Here is a 25,479-nt window from a genome sequence, read left to right as displayed (position 1 = left end):
TCTGGAAAAGGAAAAAGATCAGAGGTCAAAGCATCAGGAGTGGCGATGGACGTACGCAGAAAGAAAAGGAAAGAAGGTGGCTTGTAGCAACTTAGAAAATACGGGATTAAGTTCCAGAGCAGAGTTTAGAGATAACATAGACAAACAGGGGAGAATCAAACGGTCAAATGCTCCGGCCATGGTTCTAAGTGAAAAAACACTTAAAGCCAATTTGGTTTTATAGGGAGAAGAAAGTACTAGTGATGCAGTCTTCTACTCTCACTTTCATACATGGGAGAAGCTGTGAGAAGTAAATCCTGAGTCTGAGAAGTCCCTCTACACTTCAGGTACATAGTGTCTTGGTTTTGGATCCTGGGAATTCTGTTCTCTTGAATAAAGTGAAGCCTTTGTATTGGTTTCAATGATACAGCGCATAAAAGGTTAACACAAATATCTATCCATAAAACCTCCCACAAAAGCCTGCAAACACACCGGCACATATGGCAGATATAGACATCACAGATTTCTGGAAGGTGCTCAATCTGCTCAGTAACTCTTGCCCTTGCAGAAGTGAATAAGACACTTGCATTGAGAGGCAGAAATTTAAGTATGCATCATCTTCACTCATGACTTCATCTACTTTTTCTTGTGACAACCATCCATGAGAGCACATTCCAAGTAGAATCATTCAGGTTGTGTTCAAGTGTCCAGGAATACCTGTGTGGTTATGAAAGCTGCCACCAAATGAAGGGCTTTTGTATCTAGTAGTTGCAAACAATTCCCAGTCAGGCAGAAGCACTCTGGCATGGATAATAAATCAAGTCGTTTGAAACCATCTGACAGTAGTGTTTAATATGACACAGTTGCTATCAAAATACAACTTTATTGATGAAACACTGTTTAAGAGACCAACTAAATGTAGGACAAAGACATTTCAGAGACTGCAGTATGACCTAGGTATTAAGCACATCTTTAAGGAGCTATACAAAAAGGGGAGGAGGCAGTTACGACAACAGATTTTCTCTGGCAGACTGCGCAGACACAGACTAGCTCCTGTAGCAGGTTAGGGGGTTATCTATGCACTGATGCAATAGCAACATTCTTTAGCAAGTCCCGTGTGAAGCATTGCAGAAATGGCTACAATCACAGTTCATGCTTGCATTTGAAAAAAATAAATAAAAAGTTAATGACAAATTCCTCTCTATAATACAAAATGTGTTTGCCTTCTATGAAATCACAGGAAGTTCTCAGAGGCAAAAGTCTCTCCCAGTGCAGCTAAGGATTCACAAAGACGTTCTTGGAAAGAGCTGTCAAACATGTCACTTATTTCCTCTCTCAACTCCCTCAGCAGAGGCACTGTGGACTTACCATCTGCATTCAGAATTCTCTCAAAAAGTTTACTCCAGAAATCACTGTCAGCAGTCCTAAAACAAATAGAGCAGGTTTTCAGTGAAACAGTACATATACGTGTCACGTCTGTCAAGATTTCCGTTTATATTCAGCATTAAATGTCCTGGGAAAACCAAGTCTGAAATAATAATTTCACTCATATGAGCAAATGTAAAGGAAAACTAGGAATGTATTGTTGCATTTATATGTGTGGGCCCCTCTCTCCAGGAGGCTTCTGCATAGTAACTAGACAGGCTGTTTCACAGGCCTACCAAAACCACTGTTTTTACAGTTACCTCTTCTAGCATACGTGACCACTCACCATTCACACTGAGCCACGGCACTTCTAAATTAAGGGAGTTATCAGGAGCATTCTTTGAACCAGCAAAGCTGGTGGATTCCTTTCATGAGTAAGGGGTAGAGGTAAATCTTATTCCCCTATTTGCAAGTTAAGTTCACAGGTCAATATTAAAGGAAAACTGCAATATAAAAATAAAAACCAAGAGTGGTTTACAGGCAGTTTTACTTTCTTTTTTCCCTGCCTCCCAACTGCCAGAGTTGTCTGTCTTTGAAATGTTATCTTTATGACAATTAATTGTAATAAATCCCCTCTCTCACAGATATACCCACACGACATGAATAAAAAGGTTAACTGACTCATTAAAGTCTCAGAAAACTGACATCCAAGCTAACCCTTTGTTCTTCAGTCTTGCACTGAAGTGGATAGACTGCCCTGTTTCTGACTACTGAAGCACTTTTCTCTCTTAAGCTAGGAGTTACATTGGCTTTTGAACAAATTATCTGCCTCTGCTTTATATAAGTGACTCACAAAAGAGCAGCAGCCATAGTCTCAGAAGGAATCTGGCCTGTACTATTGCACTAGTAGCTCTTGTATTTTCTAAAATAATGAAGCCATACACAACCTAACAAAAAAAAGGCAAAACTTGAGGCCGTTTCCTTCATGGACTTGGACAAGTGAGAGGCATAGCAGAAGGGGTTACACGTTGGTAAGGATGTCTGTGGAGTGAGAGTGACCAGAATAGGCCTAAAAGTTCAAACACAGCTTCTGTATACTACCTCGCATATGCCTGCTCAGACAGTTTCCTGAAGTGGTATAGTGAAAACAGAAAAACTAAAAACACTCCTGGAAGTAAAAAAATCTCCAAATCCATTCTTTAATGACAGTAACATGCTAAAACCCCTCCCCTGAAAAACAGGTTGTCAACCTTATCGTAATGCCCAGAGATGAGAAAACCAACTTGACCAGAATTCACGTTCTACCTTTCCAGAAGTCTTTCCTACAACATTGACTTAAGGGCTTTGCATTCATTCTGTCAGCTTCTCAGTGCGTTCTGCTTTACTGAGTGCCATTGGCCTTAGAACAACAATTTTGTGCTCTGCCTTGCAGGTCCCCACTGCTTCAGTATTTTGTTGAACTGGTAATAAAATTAATGGCTCTCCTAGTCTTTACAGTTTGTTGTTTCATACTTAAAAATAATGAAGTCCTTTTATAAAACATTTCCTAAGATAATGAGGTCATGGTTGTTGCAGTCACCAGTCAGCCTTCTAGCAGGAAGCCTTCTTTCTAGTCCTTACTGCTCAAGTTCTCAGAACATTCTTTGAGGAAAGTTATCCTGTCAATACAACCCTTAAAAAAAAAAAGAAAAAACCCACCCCAAAACAAAACCCATCAGCCAAAATCAACCCCCAAATAAAACAGAAAAACCCACACTTTCCAAGTCACTTATAGAACTTTTAGAAGAAAGGACATGATCTTTGCAAACAAAAAGTAGAATTACTAAAAGCAACAGGAAGAAGAATCCTGTGTCTTCATGGGTGTTGCAAGTGTCATAGCCACGTGTGGCTGTGTTCAAAGAATAAAGCACAAGATTAACATCCATCAGCTGACTCTTCTCACAGAGAAGTGCTTAATTGTGCAGCCCGTTCTGGTGGATGAAGATTCCCTGCAGCACTAAACTTGCTTGTCAGAGATTACTTGAGAATTTATTGAAAGCTTCAAACTGACTGGAGGAAATGTCATCAATTGGTAAGGGCCAGACACACTAAAAGATCTATGTGTGAATGAAAAAAAGATCCAGTGCAGACTCTTTAGTTCTGCATAATGAAATGCCCTGTTTACACTGTTGATATGAGACTCCAATATACCAAGTAACTAAAGCACCTATCCAAACATTTATTGGAATTGGTGATATTGAAAAATAAGAACAGAGAATGAATAATAACACTTTCAGAAGCAAAGACAACAGGATGGAAAATGGAAATCCCTTATTTGTGCTCCCAATTCCAAAGAAAAGTTATAAAGCTGATGTACCCAAGCGAGCGATAAGCCATTACAGCCTCATTCCAGCTACACAGAACTCTCACACAGGCTTTACCTTCTTCCTCCTTAGGCTCCTCTAGTCCTTCACAGGTCTCACTCCCCTTCTACCCAAGTCTCCCTCCAAGTTCTACCTCCACCCAGAATCCCAATTCTTTCAATGCAGTGTCCCCAGCTTTGACTGAAATTCCTTCCAAACCGTCCCCTCCCCTCCAAGCTTCCCATAACAACCAGCCCTGTCCTTCCAAACTCAGACTTACCGCACCTCCTACTCACCTCCTCCTGCTCCAGCTATCCAGTTATTGCTATTGCTTTCATACCCACACCCTGATCAGGTCCCCAACACCCTGCTCCTACCTTCTCAACTCAGGCCTGTGTGGCTTCATCTGCAGTAGCTCATTTTAATCTCTTGTAGAATTGAAAAAATTAAATTAAAAAAAGGCAACACATATCAGAACTCTGTCCCTCTATCCCAACAGAGTAGTGTTAAATACATATCATGTTCTGACAGAAATTAATATACAGGAGTCCTATTTTTCAGAGCAGGTCAGGTTTACTTTGCTCAAAGATCTGTAACGTTAGAATATCTGTCAGCAGAGAGCAAAAGCCAGTCTCCATCAAGGACTTAGCTGCCCTTTTTTTTTTTTTTTAGCATTTCTGAAACAAAGGCAGTATAAGATATATTTACTGCCAACCTGTACATCATTGTTATTCATCTCTTCAGAGAATGATCACCCTTGGTTGATCCTCTGAAATAAAAATCAAAGCTACAGGGTACGGTACAGCATACATAGCGAGCACTGGGCAGAAGCCTGCTGTAGCCTTGTAGAGCTACTGGTATCAGCCTACAACAATACAGAAAAACAGATATATGGCAAGTAAAGAAAAATGCATTTTTTCCCCTCTACACAGCTTAAGATGATGAGATATTTTTTTTTCCAAAGGTTGAATACAACCAGCGAGGAGGTATAAGCAATGCAGGTTGCTAGGGAACTGGACAACTCCCAGACTGGTAACGCATTTCCTTCAAGCAATGCTTACAGAGGGATATCCACACAGCGAGTTAGCTAATATACCACAATCCTGAACACAGATATCTGCCAAGTAATTTCTGTCATGAGCAGAGCACTTTGGAAAATCCTTATGAAACGCTAAGGCATAAAATTCTGCGGGTTGTGGCCAAAGCAGTGAACAAGCGTTTAGTCTAAGTACAAAGAAAGGGTAGATGGGAGCAGAGTAGTCCTATAGCCAAAACATGAAAACATGTGGCTAAAGGAGCAGTAGAAATTAATACCGAGGACAAAAGCAGCCTCCAAAAAGAAGCTGCTTGCAGATGCATCTTAAGTTATGATTTTAAATTATTTTCCTCTTGGGCACGTATACTGTTCCTGCAACTGTTACAGACACAACCCTGGCAGCAGTGTTTTAGTAGCCCTTCAACAGAGCATAGAATGAAAAAGGCAGAAAAACCAAATAGCCGCCATTTCTAAAGCAACAGGCTCATGTCATTTTTTTCCTCACAACCCACCCATTGATAAAATTCTCCAAGCTTTGTCTATCAAGTAAAAAGAGAGACTACAGAAGTCTCGTCTGAAAGGACAGAAAAAGCAAGATGACCTTAACCAGCTCTAAGGCTACTATACAATGAACAAGTCCAGTAGCTTCAAACTTTAAGTCCCCACAGAACGAATGCTTTTGGCAACAACAGCACTAAGCTCTGTGTTCTAAGCTTTGAAGCAAGTGAAGGAAGTTAGAAGTCGTCTGTTCTTTCCTCCCAGCAGCCTCCTCTGCAAAAGGACTTACTTTGATACATTTTGCCTGATTTTCCAGATAGAATTCTCTTGATAGACCTGGACATGATCCCCAAACAGCATCAGATGGACTATGTCTGCAATGCCAACCAAGTCTACCTGCAATCACAACAAACATCAGGACATTCAACGTCTGTAACTTTCTGCGATCTACTACAGATTTCTATTGTTTGTGCTTTTACACATTTAAGTCCAAACCGGTCTTTGCATCAGAATCTTCCAGAGACCTGCTAAGCAAGAAAACTTCGAAAAGTAAAATTCTGGTCTTATTGTAAGTTCCTAAAAAATTACAGTAGTCGCAGACACTCAACAGCACTGCTAGTCCCTTTGCTTAACGCCGAGATCTCATCAGATGAAAAATTTTCTTCCTTCAGTACTCACTGATCAGAGCTTTCCATGGAGTTCGAGAAAATATAACTTAAGAAAAAATAGAGATTTTTATACAAGAAACACAGAAATTAAGATGTTCTGCTAAATAGATACTCACCTGATAAGGAAGAGAACTCTTTGCCAGAAGCTGTTGTCCATGAGGGGTCCGAGATATTGGAAAGCTGTTAGGCAAACTTACTCGAGACTGTAATCTCAAATCTAGACTGTGAGAGAAATCCACTATCTTCAGAGCTCTTGTCATCTCATCATTAGCAAATGGATCGCAGATCCTGAGCAGAGGAAGCAAACGATGCGTAACACAATCCAACAAACTTTTTTTTTTAATTAAATTTAACAGCGTAGTGAAGGTGAGTTTTAGCTATGTCAATGCTCCCCTCTGATGGTTAGCTTAAGTACTGCTGAAAGGACTAACCCTGGATGGGGAACCAGCTGGCAGCCTGAAGCTTAGAGGCGATACTGGTATCTCCAGAGTAAGCAGTGGGAAACACTGAAGGGTTAAGGATGATGCTGTTTTGATATTTGTCACAGTTAGCTGAAACACAGTTGGTGGAATGAGGAAAAAAATAGGATAATGTTTAGCACTTCTCCCTCCCCTTCAGGGCCTCGGAATACTTTATACAAGAAAGAATTAAGCTTCATAATACTTCAAAAAAAAGCTTTCCTAGGCTACACACTAGGGAGGACAAACAGAAAGGGCAGTTAGGAATCTCTGTGCAGATGACTGTACTGCCAAGCCAACAATATAAACAGATGGCACTTCTCACTACTATTCTTTTTACATACTTGTACGCTATGAGCATATTTTGTAATTGATAGTACGCACTTGTCCTAGGATAGCTTTTGCTATCTTAAAAAAAAAAGCCACCATAACCTAACTTTTTGGTAGTTCAATTTGGTTTGTATTCGCCAGAGAAATCCAGCAGGGGATCGCCAAGTCCATCAAGCCACTCTTCGATCAGTGACTTCCAAAATGGGATGTGTGCACCCTAAAGGGATGTGCAAGACAATCCCTCGGGGTGCGTGAAGAAAATATTAACGCTTCAGTAGTACATGCATGTAATTTATAAATAAATTCTATAAATAAAACATGTTGGGGGTGCACATGTTAGATGACTGTAGATTCAAAATACATTTAAAGTTAACAGCTATTTTTAACATATCAGTGAAGACTAAGAACAGCCTCAGCGAATTTCTTCTAATGGAGTTGTATCTGAATCATAAGACATTCCAAAGTTGCTATCTTCCCACACGTAGTTCACAGATCACATTTCAAGGGATATGTGACTTTGTTAACATAATATGGGAAAGAGCTTAAAGAAGAAAACTACATCTGTGCATCAAGATACAAGCTGGACTGTAGTGGAAGGTAAGCAATCTGTTTAAGAGAGTCTGGATGTTCCAGTCACCTGCCCTTTGTCTCCCGATTTCCTGCTTTTCAGATACGTAAAACCAGAAGGCAAGTTATTTACTAATATCCAGCTAGCTGTCCAGTACACTGGTAAAGTAGAAACTTGAGAACACAGGCAATAGCGAACACATTTTGTTTAGTATAAGTTTTACAACATCATTTTATACTTCTTTATAGAAATAAACAAAAAGGTTTATTCCTAAACAAAGTGGTTTTGCTATTTTCAGAATACACAGTAGCCTAAAAAAACGGATGTCAGTATCATTGCCCCAGCTGAAAAGGAGTAACTACAAAAGCACAAGATATGTAGCTGAAACCAAGTATTTCATATCCTCCCATATAGACGAAGAGACAAACCTGTCACCCAGAAAGAACACCTCTGGACTCAGATCTCCATGGACAATCTCTGCTCTGTGGAGCTTCTCTACCACGCCCAGAAGATTATAAACAACCAGTAGGATAACTTCCTCCGCGATGGACTTAGAGCCACGAATAACATCCTGAAAACAGGGAACAAACACATATCTATATGCCATTCTACCTTAGATCAAGTGAAATACTTATAGCTCGCCTTTTTTTTTTTTTCCTTACTCATCTGTACAGAGATAACTGTCCTACCCTAAATTCAGGATAAACAGACTTTGCCAATGATCAGCCCAGCCAGAATTAAAAGAACCATGAGCTCTTAGGAGACACTATTATTCAGAAGCGGACAAGAGATGAGCAGGAAGAAATTGAAGACTGAAATCACTATTACATTTGTATCCTATTTATATGCAACAATTCCAAATGCACTTATAAGACTTTATTTAAAATGTAAATCCTTCAGCAAGACCTTGCTCTAGCAGACGGGAAGACTAGAACTCATTGAAAGACATCAAGTTAAACCAGAGTTTTAGGTGCAAACCTGGTTGTGGAATAACATGTGGTTCTTGGCTGAGGTTGTTTATCACTCATGAATAAAGACAGTGTGAAAAGTGATTCAAGCTTGTCTCCGAGAAGCACATGATCTACAAACGAGAAACCAGCTCTAGGGCTATAATAGACAGTCCTAATTTATATATAGGTAAGGCAAAAACCAGAGGATCTAGATGGCAGGATTAAACACGTGAAGCTATCTTCAGCCACAAGCGTAATCACAAACAAAACTCGCTAATGGTACCTATGCAAGAGTTCATGTCTTCTACAATCGTACTTTGGTTATCTGTACTGACCCCAAGCGTGAAGCGATTTATATCCCTGTGCAAAATAGCACAGCCATCTTGATACAAGTAACAGCTGCAATTCTCACTGAAGCTTTGGTCAAAGTCACTATTCAAACGTTCCTGTAACTGAAGTGTGATATAAAAATCCCAAGGCACAGGCTGAGAATACACCTACAAGAAGGTACATAAGAACAACACTTATTTTTGGAATAAAGTGAAAATTGCTCATCTTCATATTCTTCTCACCCTCTTTTTTTCCCCTCCCCATTTTACCAAGGAAGACATTTTCCACACTCAGAAACTTTTCATCTATATCAACAATTAGAAAGAGGACTTGAAGCAGCAAACTTCATGCACAGAATTCAGAAAGTAAGACCAAACTTACATTTTACTTCACATTGGCCAAGGGGATTTCACACATTTAACACCACTTGTATAACACCCATCATATGCGTTACCTTTATTGCAAATCCCTTTGCATCCAACTGGGGAAAGTTAGCTGGAATGACAAAAACCATCTTGTATTCTTCATTGGTCCAGTATTCCCATTTGATGCAGTAAGTCTCATTTCCTGCATGGAAGTTTACATCCATAAGCTGTCACGGCAAATACACGTACCCAGGCTGTTCAAGATATTCCCCATCCACACCACGTAACGCTAGTGAGGGCGAGTATGAAGCACATTTCAAACCACTCAGAACAAACAGATCCCTCGCACTGCAGAGGGACTGGCGTACCTACCTAGCTCAACGTCTTTCTCAAGCTCCATGACAGGCAGGGCGCCAGTCTCCAAATGAAAATCCGGAGAAGCAGCCAGTGATTCTGGCATAGGATCTAAAAGCTTTTTACGCTGTTCAGCACTCCACAAGAACTGAGTTACCTCATCACCTAGGAAGACAAGTAGTAGAAACAGATGAGCTGAAACTAGGTGTTGAGTCTCTATGACTTGACTGTAGCTGTCAAGAAGTAGCCTGGATATTGGAGGCTTTCTAGCTGCATACTGATTTACTGCATCACCTTTCAGCAAGTCAATCCCTTTGCAATAGTTTCTTGTTCTGTGAAGTGAGCGTAACACTCGTCTCTGAAACTACCTTACAGACTTTCTCATCATGAGGTCTCAATGATTCTACTGTAGGATCATGTAAAAATCTCTCTTTCACAAGAGACAAAGCTCTGAATTAGCGTAGGCCCGTCTGCACAGCCACTGCAGGGTTCAAACTTGTTTTTCAAATTAACACTCCTTTTTAAAATGTATGTCTGGAGTAAGTGATCAGCCTGTGATTTTTTTAAATGATGGGTTTTACTGAAATTCAGTCCTTTGAATACAGCAGGGGTTTTAAGTAGGAAAAGGAAAACGAAGTTGGACTCCAGCTCTGCTGCAATATTAAGAGTTCAATGACTTTTACCTCCTGGAAGACACATAAGATAACTACCTGTAGGACTGGGTTTATTTTCCTGCATAACAGGACAGAGACAAAACTCATTCAATAGATGAGTAGTTCTGTACAAAACCAAGGTAGCCTGAAAGCTGTTCATCCCAAATGATCAGGCAGAGTAAAACACAGCAGAGCTAGATGGCTTCTGCTGACTTCCTCTCCCAAAGGCTATGGCTAGTAATGGGTGACAATGTTTTAAGCTTTCACAGTACAAAGGTAAGAATCAGAGCATCATTACCGTCCGTTATGTTTATTTGAAAAGCATTGCAATAAGATATTGCTCAGGAAGTAGTTCTCTGAAAGTAGATCCAGGAAATATTGTAGGTTGAAGGCTAAATAGCATTTCAAAATTTTACCATCACAAGACCATACAGTTTACTGGCATGTTTTACTGAATAAACTGACAGACACCTGAAGTAAGTTTTATGCTCTATGCAACATTAAGGAGTCCTCAGCAGAATCACTACATCCAGGTTGAGAACTGCAGTTCAAAGGCAATGTGCAGAAAGCAAGAAAAAAGCAACAGGAATTATCAAAATTTAAAGAAAGGACCATTAAAACATCTGAACAAATGCCTTCTTTTTCTGAAAAGAATCTGAAAAGATTTATCATCTTGCTCTACAGATTAGCGCACATGATAACAAAAGGGTTAAGATCTATCCAAAACATTTCAGCTATTTCAGCGAGAACACTTCTCCTAATTGTATTTTCACACAAGGGAGACACAAGTTTAGTCACGTGTCAAAGCAATGGGAAATACCCAGAAAGCAGAGTAGAATACAGGAAGTACAGAAAAAGCACCATAGTTTAGTGACAGCTGCAAGTTCTTTGCTGTGAGTAAAACTCAGCTTAAGTACTGACCAGTAACATTTTCACCGGTACCTCCAGAATCAGTAACCATTTCAGCAGGCAGGCTCTGAGCAAGTTCCAGTTTCTCAGGGATGTGCAGGTATTTGATAGTAGATATTTGTGTAACGGATGAAAGGGAAGATCCTGAGGAGACAGAAGAACCTGACGAGCGAGTATCTTCCACGCTTGCTTCCATAATTGGGCTGTAAATAAAGTCATCAACTATTCAGACTTTCAGAAGACAGAGTGCCTAGATAATGCCAGCCTAGTGACTATGAAAGGACACTGGGCACTCCCAGACTTCTTCATGTTAACAAAGTCCTTTCCCACCCTTAGGGGAGAACCAGTAGTCATGGCAGGGCTTCATTTTAGCTTCGGTGATTGCTTATACTCAGAATCTTAGTCTACAGATGACTTTTATCTTCTGTTAAATACAGCTGCTACAACAGAAGACGAACTGAATGTTTATTACTCCCTTCGCTACCAAAATTCAGACCTACAGTGCTTTTAAAGCAGCGGAGGGTTGGGTGGGCAATAACTCTCCCTTCATAATTATAATCAGCATGGCTTCCCAGGGAACTCGCCAAATAAGCAAACACCTTCGGCATGCTATACCTGTTTACATACTAACAGCTAGCAAATCAAACTCTGTTCTAAATTAAGAAAACCCCACACAACAGATGCTTTTTACTTTACAATGGCAAGAAACAGTAAGTTGTTTGCCAGGTTTTTTTTTTTACTTCTCTCCAGCTTTTCTCCTCTGTAGAAATGTAAGCCATAATCACCAGATGCATCTTATATGCTAAAGTAACTACAGAAGCATACAAATTTAAAAAGGAACTGATGATTCTACTTTTAATCTCTGGCTAAAAAGACAGAATGTGTGTATTAATTTCTTTGCAAGTTATTTGGTAGAAAAAGCAAGGAGTTAAGTCCCAAGCAGTAATGCTGAAAAGCCAAATGGGCTTGTTATTACCTCTTAAATCTGCTCAAGGCAAAACGGACCCTGAGCTAGAGAAATGGCTGTCTTCAGTATTTCCTTATCTCTTCAGAAAATTTTTTCTTCAGCAACAGAAAATCACAATCAAAGACAGACACACAGGAAAAGGGGCTGAAGATACTTTGCTGTTAATTACCTCAGCTTATTTACACAAAGAGCTTCACTGTACGCTCCCTCACAAACCAGCATTTCCTGATTGAGAGGTGCACTCTTAGACTCTGGACAGTCTTCCTTCAGGCCACCCTGTGCAAAGGCAGGAGCTGGGACTCTCTGAGCTATCACGCCATGAAAGGGCGTTGAGGCCAGATGGGCAGCCCCAACAAAGTCACACGTGTCTTCTGGGTTGGCACAAAGGGTTTTGTTCTTGTAGGAGCCTGTCACAATTGCATCTTCAGTCAAAGGTTCAATTCCATTCAGCTCATCCTGAAAAGAGCAGGAAGAGACAATGAAAAGCCTGTAGATTTTGTAAAATTTTCTTTTAATTTATTTAAAAGGTGAACATTTTTCTCTCTCCCCTTTCTTCCACCCACCAACTTCCAACATGAGCCTGACACTCAGTCTTCATGTACTCTACTTATATTGCTCATTCCAACTGAGTAATTGAACCCTAACTGTAATATAGTTGCATCTTTTTTCCAACTAGAAAGGGTAGCTTTGTTACCCTCTAGAGCGCTGCAGAGCTTCCATGAACCCTTAGAGCCTACTTACTGTTACCACCCCAGCAGTGCATCTCAGTTACAGGCACATTACTGAAGTGTTTAAGTGTGGGGCACTGAAGACACATAGAACATGTAAAGCAGAACTATGCAGTTATCCAGACTGACTCTAGAACCAAGATCAGCCTGACGCTTACCATACTTATCCCTGATAAGTATGATATTGTAGCTGTACATAAAATCTTTCTCACCTCAGCATAAAGTCCTCTCACTCAAACAGCCTGAAGGTCTATCATGGCATGCAGTAACTAAGTCTGCTGGTGAGACAGCAACTACCACCCCTACGGAAAGCTTTACAAACACCTGCAAAACTGCCACATGAAGACACACAGCTTAGGAAACAAGATATGAAGGTTTAAGGGAGTCAAGCACATGGTACTTCTGGTGAGGAACACAGGAGCCGAGATGCTTGTTTGGATGCATGGCAAGAAAGTGGATGGAACAGGAGGCAACGTTGAAGAGTGCAACTCTTCATCACACAAACTTTTTAAAGTTTCAGTGTGAGTAGTCCTGGCCACTAATCAGTTGCTTAAAGTTTGAAGACTCCTTACCATCACTCCGTATTGGCCACCTTAAAGCCTAATAAAACCATGAAATTTCCAGTATGACCTTAACATCACCCAATTCGAGCGTTGCCATGCCAGACAGAAGTTTAGAATCCTTGCTTATTGCACGTCATGTCAGTCCAATCTCACTCAGTTCAACAGGAGGACATTCTACATTGGTTTCTCCTCCTTTTGACAGCAAATGTGCTATGGGGTAAATGGTTTCCTTACACAGGCTTCTGGTGGTATATTTTCCTTCGCAGTTACAGAATCTGAAGGTTTACGAACAGCAAGCGGGCGCCGGGCACTTTTCTGTATATGAGCTGTAGAACAACTAAGATAAAGTCACATTCCATTAAATATCTGTGAAGAGTAGCTCCTGATCTTCAACACATTTCTCTCAAGAGTTTGAAATTGTCGGTAGACTTAATCTACCACTTTCTACTAAGAAACTACCAGTAAACTGCAAAATATATACAGCTCTCCAGAATGAAGAAAGTTTAAATAGCAGCTTAAATAGTTGTAGTCTGAGGAGGAACAAGAGAGTATTTCCTCATCATGGACTTCCCAAGCAGCGTATTGAAATAAAACCAAAGAACCACAAATATAGACAAAACAAAAAGCTACCCCACATCCATACAAGAAACAGTAATGTATTTCAGCTGCTACAGAAAGTGGTTTGATACTTCATTTTTTCCTCCCTCTGAAATCTAGGTCTTAAATAATTCTACCTTATATTCTGATTTGCTGAAGTAGAGGATTCATCAAATATGGAGAAAAACGTAGCAGGAGCTGGTGGGGGAAGGAGACCTACGTCTGTAAAGAAAAACCAAGGGGGTCTGTTATATCGACAATTTTTCTACAACAGTGTAACCGATGCTACTTAAACCATTTAATACACAGCCTTAAAAACACCAGTCCCAGCAGGAAGTTACAGAACTGACATTTCTAGAAACCTATTAAAAAAAGTCTTGGCTTTGTCATGTCAATGAACCACGCTTTTACCACCATGTTATGTTTGTTAGCTTGCTCCCTTCAGAATTTGTACCTTTTTTCCCAAGGCTGGCCTCATCCCTCTGTTCCTCCTGTTCATCCTCAGAGTCTAAAAACACATTTCCCCTTTGGGTATCTGGGCATACACCGAGAGACTGGGTAACCTCTGCCAACAGTAACAGTAGTCAGTTCAGCTCAAAAGTAAATTTCTTTAGCATGTGCCCTCCCAACAAAACTGAATATATAATTTCTGACTGTAGTCCTCTACCAAATCCTCTGAGGAAAAAGAAGGACTTAAGATAGTATCAGTCCTAGTGTTAAACTCTCTTACTGATTTTAGTAAGACTGCATATATGAAAGCATGAAGAAAGTTTTTTCAGCTATTAAAAGAAAAAAGCTCTTCTACTTGAAAGTCCTTTCAAATAATGACAGTTCTCAGACCTCAGATGCTCAGTCTTCCGCTGAATATGGTTGAAGGCACTCAATACTAGCATGCTCTCATTTTCGTTCTTCTAATGCACCTAGACTTCTGGTTTTAGTTTATTGCAGTCTTACTGTTTATATGAAAGAACACTTCTCTTCAACACAGCCTTCTCCTTAATCATAAAAAATTTAAAACTTACCCTCAGAACAAGATGGTTTATGCAGTTGAATATCTTCAGAGACCTGGGATTTACTGTGGAAAAAGATACAAACCTCTTTCTTATACTTGACACACCTTCACAAAACACAAGTAAAAAAAGGCAAGCCAAGCTGACACATGCTACTTGTAAGAAGTTAAGATCCCTCAGACAAATAATCAAAACTGTATAAAGACAGATTACAGATCCTGGTTACAGGCTGATGCCCAGGGGTATATCCCACTGTCTGCAGAAACAGGCTATCTGGTAGTGATCTATGTTACTCATAACTAATTATCCCCACAAATTTTCTCATTGCTGGCAAAGGAAATCCTGCATTACCTTTGCAACTGAGGCTGATTCTCCCCAACTTCTGTTGCGCTGGGAAAAGTAAATCCTTGAAGTCTCAAAGGTGGCGAAGCTTCTGTTATCTCTGTCGGCTATAGAAACAAAATGATGTTTTCGTTGTACACTCATGGAATCACAAGTCATGCAACAAGGTTTCAAGAACATTCCGGTAATCCTGTGTGGGTCATTAGGTCCCTGATGGATTAATAATTGTCTTTAGCCATTTTTATTTGTACTTTGTTTACTTGCATGAAAAAAGCCCATTCTGATTGCTTAGTTAAAACGTGTAATTTTACTCTTTGCAACCACCTATAACTTTCACAGGAGATTTAATTATCCTGCAACAATTAAATACATGCGTAAGCAGTTACATAGCTTACATCAAATTCACAACACTTTGTATTTCATTATTTAAAATATTTACTACTACTAAGGTGTTTTGGAAATGGGGAAGGAGGGGGGAGAGAGAGAACATACTTTATTAGCCCAACTGATGAAGCTGGGAAAAGGAAAAGCTTGGAAATAATTAACTTTTACTTGTTATTTGCAACCTTTAAGAAAACTGGGGTTTAAACCCTACCTAGCAATGACAGACCGAAGTATAGTTGCTTGAAAAATACCCTGCTCAAGACTGGTCTGCACAGAAAAGGGGGGGAAAAATCTAATATATAATAGAGTACGCTACTGTCTATAAAGCTTGGAGACAAATCAAATATGGCTTTTTGTACTGGTCTTGGCTGGGATAGTTAATTTTCTTCATAGTAGCTGGTACGGTGCTACCTTTTAGATCTTTGACCAAAACAGCACATCAAGGAGAGATCATTCTGTTCTCCATGCTGCCCCACCAGTGAACAAGCTGGGGGCACACAACAAGTCAGGAGGGGACACAGCTGGGACAGCTGACTCCAACTGGCCAAAAGGATGTGCCGTACCGTATGATGTCATGCTCAGCAATAAAATCTGGAGGAAGGGGAAGATGTGCAGAATTACAGTGTTTGTCTTACCAAGTAACCATTCTACACGATGAAGCCCTGCTTTCCTGGAAGCAGCTAAACACCTGCCTCCTGATGGGAAGGAGCAAATGAACTCCTTATTTGCTCTGCTTGAGCACACAGCTTTTGGTTTACCTGTTGAGCTGGCCTTACCTCAGCCCAGGAGTTCTCACTCTTACCCTTCTGATTCTCTTCCCCACCCCTCTGAGAAGGAGCGAGCAAGCAGGTGTGTGGTGCTTAGTTGCTTACCGGGGTTAGCCCACACCACTTTGCAACCCTTCACTTCTTTCCCTATTTCCAGCTGCTTCTCCTGTCCTCCTTTGTGCTACAACTTCTCAAAATAAAAGGAACCTGCACATGAAGAGAGCTTAAGAAAGAGCCTTTTGCCCTTAATCATCTGGCACACCTTTACTTAAAAAAAAAATTTAGAAGTTTACACATTAACATAAGGTATCTGATCTGATTGTTAAATATCTTAATATTTGTGAAGTAACACTTCCAAGTTTTCAGTTCTTGATTTACATTCCTATAGTGAAAGGATATGGCCTGGGGACAAGTGGGGGAGAAGAAATATTTCTCTGAGCATTCATTTACTGGGTGATATGTGTACAATGGACTGAAGCACCCTTTCAAAGAAGCTTTAGAAGCGTTAACCAAAGAGAAACATTAGATATTGTTCCTTCCTTAGTACTTTTACTTAAGATAGCAGCTACTTGTAATAGAACAGTTAAATGAGGACAATACCTGGTCATGTGGCTGTTGCTGCTTGTTGTCTTCTTTATTCTTTAATTTCTTCTCCAGCTCCTCAATTTTCCTTTGTAATTCTTCCTTCTTCTGTGCTATGACCTGCATCTCCTCTAAGGAAGAAAAGCTTTTAAGACACAAAGCATATTTGACATGTAATCTATAGCTAAAGCCTGAATTCTTTTTAAAGGGGCTAAAACCTCTGGTCACCTTTTCCTGTTTCATGGCTTACATGTAAAACTGTCAGATATGTTACTTTCTCGATACCTCAGAGCAGTTAAATAACTATTCCAGCAAAAAAATAGAAAAGCAGCTGCAGTAACAGACAGCTGTACGGTGATAAAAAGCAAGTATAATTTCACAATCCTATCTCAGAAAGTCTTATGTCAGCCCATTTTGAAGCATACCTTCGGTTTTCTTTTTTGCTTTCTTTCTGTAGATTTCAGCTCGGATCTCTTCCAAAGAAAATTCTTCGACTCCAGCATAGACTTTATCTTTACAGTACATCACCACCTCTTTCTTTTCTTGAGTATCCTGCTGATGGTTTTGCACTCGCTGTAGCAGATCCTCCTCTTTCTCAGGTTTGCGAGCACTTAAAACACGGTTTATGCTGGGTTCAATTTTGCAGGGAGTCCTGAAAAAACATGCAGTTATTACTTTGATTATATGTACTTTATTGTAGCACAGAAAAGCAAGCACAGGAGAGAAAATGGCTAATTTCAGAATCTAGCTGTAGAATGGTCTAAAGACATTCTGTTCTGTTGAAAGAAAAAAACAAACAAGAAAAACAGAATCATAGCACATAAAAGGCAAGCATGCCAACTCGGAACTGGGTAATCAAAAAAAAGCCAACCCTAAAACAAAGCATTAACAAGGCCCAGGGAAGAGCAAATAAAATTCTTATGGTAGGCTGAACTGCTGTGCGTTCTGGAGCAGGATCTATGTTTACTTCAGCTCCATCAATCGGTGTGAGCACACAGGGGACAAGCCCCTAATCATCCTACAAAACAGAATTTATCTGGGAGAAAGAACAAAAAAAGAATCAGTTGGACTTAAAAATGGAAGATCTTGGACTAGATCAAGCCTGGCATTTTAGATTAAGAAACAAGGAAGATTTAAGAGGCAATAAGAGGGGAGTTTGCTCAAGGAGAATGTTTTGCACAGCGAGTGACAGAAATGAAGTGCCCCATTACAAAACACCCCACCACTGTACAGTGAAAGGAGGCTGCAGCAGTCAATTTCATAGCTCAGAAGTGCTTTCTGAAAGTACTATGTGCTAATTTCAGGAGTGAAGAACCAGAACTTGTACAGTTTTACAGATACCAGTAACCCAGATAACCCCAGTAATTATCTGTACCTCAATAAAAGATTATCTGAACAACTGACCTTGAAAAATGGGTTAACTGCGTTCTAGGCAAATAGTTCAAAAGAAAAATACAGTGCACAGCTCCAAGACAGCTGTTTTGTTTTGCCTGTGAATGGAGTCACAACCCTAAGACCACCTGAGGGATTACAGGGCAAACAGGTGCTCCTAATGTCTAGGGTTTATTTTAAGCTTCTATTTGTGGGGGTGGGGGCTTATTACCAAGATCACTACAGGCTCCTTCTACCCCAAACTCTGCATGACAACTGCTGGCATGATTTGCATCACGTTTACCCAATTTCAGTGCTACACTTTCAGACTTGATTTAGTTGATGGCCACGGCATCATGAGGAAACAGACTCAAAGGCAGAAAAAAAAGAAATCTGCTTTTAACTTTCAACTGTGTAGTATGAAACTATGTAGAAACTGTCTGCTCAAGTCACTTACGGCTAGTTTAGCACGATGTTCAGTTCCCACCCATTTCTTCCTTTCCCTGGTATTAAAAGAAGCTGCCTTCTGTAAATAATAAGTCTCCATTTGAGACACCAACACGTCAAGAGATTTAATTCTAGGGCATCACCAACTTTCAGGAGCAAGAAATAGCCTTATAGCTTAAAGCTTTTTTTTTTTTACATATTCTTGAACTAAATTATGATATTTCCTTGGTCAGAGCTATTCTGCAGTCCATACACAACATACGAAACCCACAGGAAAAGCCCATGCTGTGAGCCCCCCATCTGCATTCTTTGATTATATGCAATTCAGAGGCAAGGAAGCTGTCTGTAATATCAAACATTCTTTTCCACTTCGCTTTTAGAAAGAGCCTATGTATTCCATGGCCATCATTAGCCCCAGAAACAAAAAAAACCCAAACAAACCAACAACAGCAGCTTTGCAAAATAGTGCTTTTTCCTCTGCTCTAAGAAAGCAGAGCAACCCCAGCTCCTGGGATTTATCAGCATTTCAGTGAGCACAGTAGCAGCAGAAAGGTAATTTCAGGCAAAACAGCATACTCCTCCATAACCCAAGCAACACTGTTGTCATGGAAACTTTGATAGCTTGTTTCAGAATAAAACTCCAGATAGAATGAGTACAGAGCTCCCAAAACAGAGGAAAACAGCAATAAGCCTGTCTCAACTCATGGCTGCTTTCATAGCTAACAGCATCCTAAGAAAGGACTGTGGTTTTGTGTAAACACACAGAGTTACACTATTAAACTAATTAGCCTATATAAATGTGATATAGGCTCCCACATAACGAGCAGCAATAGTCAAATACTTCCATGTCCTTGTACATCCTCCACTGAAGGCTCTGCCACCAAACTAAGCTACTAGAACTTTCAGGTTGACAGATTTTTAAATTCTTGTAGATGTGGAGGTTTGACGACTTGGCAAAACGAGTCAAAACCTTATGAAGCAGCTTTGATAATTTAAAACGCACCCCCCATTTCAAACTGATGTGAAGACTCACATGACTTGTTGCTGAGCTGACTCTTCCACATATGGGGTGAAACTGGGCACTGGGCAGGGCACTTCTATACCAGAACTGGCACTGCTGCGAGGACGCTGAGAAAGGAACAGTCAATGTTAACAGATTAAAGATCCATGTTTAGCCACTGCATTCCTCTATACTCTGCAGCCCAAAGCAAGGCAACTGATAAAAGAAGTTCTACATTAATATTTCTTCCTTCTCATTATGCTCAGCTAAATTAAACCTGTGATTTACTGAACTTTTCCATTCACTTAATCATATTGTTTTGTATCTGCTAGTAATCATTCCTGGAATTTCCATTAATTTCAGCCTATTTTCTTCCCTCCCCTCATCCTAGTCATTGTTTCTAAGCCTCACTTATAATGATTTCTATATTGAGAAGTCTAAAATATTTTTTATCATGACGACTTTTTTATTCTTCCTCTCTAATCTACAAAGAATTGGGGAACACTGGGGGTTATTTAAGGACCTATGAAACAAACTTGATTTCATGGGATTAATTTCCTTCAGATAACATCCTGGATCATTTATCCAGAACAGCTTAAACACCTGCAGAAGAGCTGTTTTTTCTGACATCTCCAGCATTAGTTTAAATCATTGGAACCTACTTTCTGTCATCCTATTGTCAGGATAAATATTCCATTGATTCTGTACTAATTCAACTCCTTTGATCTCCACTCTTCTGCTTTCCTCACAAGCACTTCAGAACAGACTTGCAGAATGCTGTACATGCCTTATTTTCATAAGAAGGTAGGCAAGAACTTCTTTCTTCAGGTTGTGTTGTATGATATCAGTTTAACTCTTGCTCTTCTTTATTACAGAATTAAGTAACGTCTGGCCTCTCTCCCTTTCTTTGGCTAGTGCTTTCCCTCTTACACATTCCTTTTTTGCCCTCCAAACAGTTTGGCAGGCCTTGTCTACCAATTTTTCTGGTTAGCAAGAATGATAATTCCTTGAATTAAGAACTGTAGTTTTTTGAAATTATTCTAGCAAAATCAGCTTGCTAAACTTAAACAGATTACACATAGCCAGAGACTCTTTAGGAAGAAGCTAGGAAGGTCTGTAGTTACAGACAGACAAAAACCCCAACCCCAGGCAAGGGAAAAAGAGTATGACCTTTGCCTCAGGGATCAGGACTCAGCTTCCACACCTTGCTCTTTTTTGCCAGGCCATTTTGGGACTCCTTACCCTGCCAGAGTTCCAAGGCCCTGCGCTTAGTTCATTCTCCTTGGCCCTCGGAGCCGGAGGTGCTGTCCACGACTGTGGTGCAAGTATAGGAATCCCGGGTCCAGAAGCTGAATTTTCATCAAACACAGCAAAACCCAGATTATTTGGAAGCTGCTGAGAAGTTAGAGTCTGCAAGCTTCTGTTTTGGTTCGTGACTATAAGCAAAAAGATTGATGCAAATTAACCTTTATCACACTTAAGTGTAAATTCCAGAACAAAAAGATGTAACTCTTCCAATAACAAGATGTGGTTTCGGCAACTGAACGTACCTTTAAGTGCATCTCCTACACGACTAATTGGGGCTCTCACTTTTTTCTTCCCCCTGCCTTTTAGATCTGCCAACGAGCTTCTCTGAGGTTCTGCAGCTCCTAGAAGACCCATATCTTTTTCATCAGGAGGTTCCTCAAGCCCCAGTAGTGTCTGCCGAGAAACACGGGTCTGAAATTGCCTGAGAAAAATATTGGAGAAGTCAGCATAAACTTCATTGTAGCAGGTATTCACTGAAGCACATATAGCTACTCCAAGTTCTTCCCTTCAGCTGGAAGCTTACCTGTGATGGGACTGGAGTTTGTCCAAAGGCTCAGCCTTGCGCTGAAGACCTTCCTGGAATATCAGATCTGCTTTCTTAAAGCTTCCTCTAGCCTCAAGTACTTCTGCCCAGGTGATGTAGAGTAGTGCCAGTGTTGTGCCAATTTCCTGGCTATGTAGATAACTGTACAGATCCAAGGGCTCATTACAGTAATTTCCCTGAAACAACCAAACTATTTCAGTAATCACATTGGACTACAAAGGATTCTAAACTGACATCTGCGTTTTGATGTCTCCTGCAAGACCCCATTGATTTCAATCCAAGTTTTATAGGAGCAGCTGTAAGGCTAGGACATACAATTGTGTCATGTCACCGTGCACAAGATAAAGAAAGGGAATTCAATAGGAGAAGAATAATATTGAGAACCACCTCTGGCTGCGTGTATATATTTGTCAATATTGTTACCAATCCCTTAATTCTAGCCTACACAAAGTCAGTCATTCCTTTCTTTTTCCTCTCTAATTCAGTGATTGAACTATGTCATATTAGCTACAAATTAGTTACAAATAGACACAAACCCCAGGCAAGGCAAAAAGAACGTGACCTTTGCCTCAGGGATCAGGATTCAGCTTCCACACACCTTGCTCTTTTTTGCCAGGCCATTTTGGGACTCCTTACCCTGCCAGAGTTCCAAGGCCCTGCGCTTAGTTCATTCTCCTTGGCCTGGGAACATTCTCCTGTTCCTGGGAACAGTTATTTTAGCTTTACATAAAGTACAACATACTTCTTATCAGTGTTGGAATGGGTAAATCAGCTCAGGAAGCTAAACCTGGGGGAGAGTTGCTCTAAGAAGATGAGAACAACAAAAACCATAGCACTGGAGAGAAAGGGCAAGACCAGAACACTTGGTTATGGTTATTAAGCTTGGTTTTGCTTAACATAGGATGTGGATACCAGGTAGAAGTTACTGATGGTACATTTTAGGTTTATATTTGTCCTTTTAAATCACTGTCTTTCCTCCTTAAATGAATAATCAAGCTCTACTCATTTAACTAGCTTTTCCACAACAAAACTTATGGAGGTTGTAGCTGTCCAAACTGAATGATCCTAAAAAAGGCCTGGAGATCCCATTGCAAATGAGGAGTGGAATTCAGAGTAGGTCACATCTTTGCAGAGAGATGCTTCTAATATTGCACTAGTTGTACAACATATTCTTTGCTTCTGTTGTTACAAAAGCCAGCTTAACTGCGTGCAAATGACATGACAAGTACTAAGAAAAAGCAGCACCCAAGACATGTTTACAAAACACTCACAAACTTGAGCCAGATATTAAGATAGCGGGGATCTTTGTAGTATCGCTGCTGTTCATTGAGCGCCTTCACTGCCCTTTCCAATATCGCTGCGAGATTACTCTCCTTTCCACCCTGGGGGAAGGTTTGCTCTGTCCACTTGATGTACCTAGATATGGAATATATTCATAGGAAGTCAGTTCCAAACAAGATACAAGGCTTCTGTTTCAGTACAACATAAGGAGATTTAGAAAAAAATTAGGCATAGTATTGAAACACAACATATTATTAAAAAAATCAGTTATAGAATTTATCTTTTAATGAGTTTCTAATTAAATTAGAATATTTTTCCCAAGCTTTTACAAGGATATCTGACCTTTCTATTCTTTTGTCTGAAATAGAAGGAAACTTACCGGTCCCAGACATCCAGTGGATCATCTCCAGAGTAAAATCGGATTTCTGATTCAAACTCCCTAAAGAAAAAAGCAGTTATCCATCCAATAAATACATGTGTGTAACTGTAAATATGTTTTCTACATTGTAAACTAAGGCTTTCACTCTCACTCATACCATTTTGTAGGTCTACTTAAAAAAAAAGAAAAAGGCTAGGTTAGCATGTATTTAGACTTGAGCTTTTACGGAGACTAGAAGAATCAAAAAAAATAGGCTTTTGCATTCATCTTCAAAATGAAAGTGCTGAGAAATGTATCATTGTTTAACAGGACAAATATGCATCTTTCCAAAAGATATTTCCAAGAATTTCTACTACCCCAAAGCTTGTATGGTCTCCCTTGACAGAATGCTTCTTCTGTTATGAAGAGTTATTAGCAGGCAGATATACTGTGAAGTTTAATTTTTGCATCAGATGTCCCTTATTTAATTATAGGAGGAAGCTGGAAAACACGCAGAGGATGACGGAAGAGCCTGATGATCAAACAACTACCGAACTCCACCAGAGAGCACAGTGAAGACACATCTAAGTGGCCACAGATCATCCAACCCTACAACACGATGACTTCGCCCTCAGGCAGCACATCAGGAAAGCATGAGTTAGACAAGAACATTGGCTTGTGTTTAGAGGCAGCTCTCTGACTCAGTCCTGCAGAGCTCCCCAGGCAGCCCCTTGTTCTTGGAAGGCTCTGCTCAACCGTAACACCTCACAAACATAACGAGCCAGGTTGGACAAACCCTCTTGCAGACCCCAATACAAGAACAATTCCATGCCTTTCCATGAAAAAAGTCCAGATCCAGCTGCTAAGCACCGATGCAGTAAGTACAGGGCAGGTGTTCATAGACCCTGCTGACTTCACACGAAATCACCCAGGTGGTTCAGCACAAGCACCAGTGCTTCCAATTCTGGCAATACAGTACAGAGACAACACGCAGAGACTTCACAAAGTCAACTCGGCCTTTGCAGGGATGCAAATTTGAGGATCACACAATAGAAATATAACTGAATAGGAGGGGGACGCAAGATGCCCCTTGAAGCCATACAGTTATATCTGTGGAACACTGTACGCAAGACAGACCAAACTCAAGCTGATTTTGCCTGCTTGGGTGTCTTTGCGATCCAGAGGAGACATACAGAGATACCTGTATATTGCCTGCATTACGATAGTAGGAAGCATTTACCTCCTAAGGTAATCAATGGATTACGGTAGGAAAGACAAAAAAGCTCTCCTCCTTGTAACCTTTATGTAATTTTCTTAATGAGTACATTTAAAACCTAGGTTTTTTTTTTAAACTAGTGTTTGCTGTTTAAATGCCCCATTGCAAACCTAAAAACAGTAGCCTATACTGTACAGCACCCACAGCAAGTGGTCCAAAATACCTGGAGTGTGACAGTAGCATAGACATCAGTTACTAAACTTCTGTTCTTTTACACTTTTTTTAATGCCTATGAGATTAGCACAGTTAAATAAGACACAGAAAAAATTACGAGGAGGCAGGAAGATAAGGGGAAAGCAGTGTCAAAACATTGCTCACTGTTTTTTGAGCTGAACGGCAGTGTGGATGGAGGTCTCCTGCTGAGCCAGTGCTTCCTGCAAGGTGGACATGACACGGCCCTGCCGGAGGGGCTGCACATTCTCTTTGCTCAGCTCCCACTCATCGTTGCAGTCCTGGGACATGACAGCCTCTCCTTTAAATTCTGCCTTAACAACAAAAACAATAAGGAATTGATTCATTAGAGAGGATACTAACACAAAACCTGAGAGATCTGGCTTTCATTGGCCGATCCACCACACACCTGTGTAGCAATAAGCACACCGTTTAGGTCCCCCAACTTTTAGAGGGGATTAGGCATTTAATTCTCCCCTCCTAGGGTATTATATGAAGCAAATGCGACGCAATTCTTCGCAAGCCCTGAGCAGCCAACTTCTCTAGAAGGAAACCAAGGTGCTTCTCTCCCCACCTGCGTGCCCCCTTCCTCCCCCCGGGATTTCCACCCTCTGTGACATGTGGCGGCGACTCCCCCCGCCCCAGCGGCGAGCCAGCGGGCCCCTCGCTAGCACAGAGCCAGAGGAGAAGCCGTTTGCTACGCGGCCCCAGAACGGCGGTTGGCCCCAGGGACGCTCCCCCCACCCCTCACGCCGCGATACGGGACCCCGCGCTCTCCCGGCAGCGGCCGGCGGGACGAGGAAGGCTTCCCGCTTCCCGCCGAAGCCCCCCGGCCACACGCACCCAAGCGCAGCCTTCCGAGGTCCGCGGCGACGGCGCCGTAACGGCAGCCCTGCCTCAGCCCCCTTCAAAATTCAAACGCCAACGGCCGCCAGCCTCCTCCCCATTGGCCACCTCCTTCAACACACCCTGCCCGAT

The 25,479-nt window shown here is 40.8% G+C and overlaps 1 protein-coding gene across 4 annotated transcripts; it reads right to left on the bottom strand.

The window, feature by feature from the left end:
* Positions 1 to 814: 814 nt before the first annotated feature.
* On the bottom strand, positions 815 to 25,450 carry BUB1B (BUB1 mitotic checkpoint serine/threonine kinase B). 4 transcript variants are annotated; one of them, XM_064453094.1, is made up of 24 exons: positions 25,345 to 25,450; positions 24,649 to 24,815; positions 23,076 to 23,135; positions 22,687 to 22,831; positions 21,395 to 21,591; positions 21,114 to 21,292; positions 20,806 to 20,999; positions 19,597 to 19,691; positions 17,171 to 17,397; positions 16,764 to 16,876; positions 15,022 to 15,119; positions 14,683 to 14,735; positions 14,115 to 14,225; positions 13,798 to 13,882; positions 13,298 to 13,400; positions 11,942 to 12,228; positions 10,818 to 11,008; positions 9,262 to 9,408; positions 8,979 to 9,091; positions 8,530 to 8,691; positions 7,673 to 7,815; positions 6,005 to 6,176; positions 5,510 to 5,616; positions 815 to 1,403 (listed from the first exon to the last, which is right to left on the bottom strand). In XM_064453094.1, exons 2-24 carry the CDS (start codon positions 24,789 to 24,791, stop codon positions 1,214 to 1,216), a joined length of 3,315 nt encoding a protein of 1,104 aa, XP_064309164.1. In that variant the 5' UTR covers positions 24,792 to 24,815; positions 25,345 to 25,450; the 3' UTR covers positions 815 to 1,213. The 4 variants fall into 4 exon arrangements, with proteins under 4 accessions (XP_064309164.1, XP_064309163.1, XP_064309165.1 ...); XM_064453093.1 differs by having other exon boundaries at positions 24,649 to 24,811; XM_064453095.1 differs by having other exon boundaries at positions 10,839 to 11,008; positions 24,649 to 24,811.
* Positions 25,451 to 25,479: the final 29 nt, after the last annotated feature.

The sequence above is a fragment of the Phalacrocorax carbo genome, chromosome 5 (genome assembly GCF_963921805.1).
Source record: "Phalacrocorax carbo chromosome 5, bPhaCar2.1, whole genome shotgun sequence".
Taxonomy (NCBI): Eukaryota; Metazoa; Chordata; class Aves; order Suliformes; family Phalacrocoracidae; genus Phalacrocorax; species Phalacrocorax carbo.
This window is presented reverse-complemented; position numbering and strand designations above follow the sequence as displayed.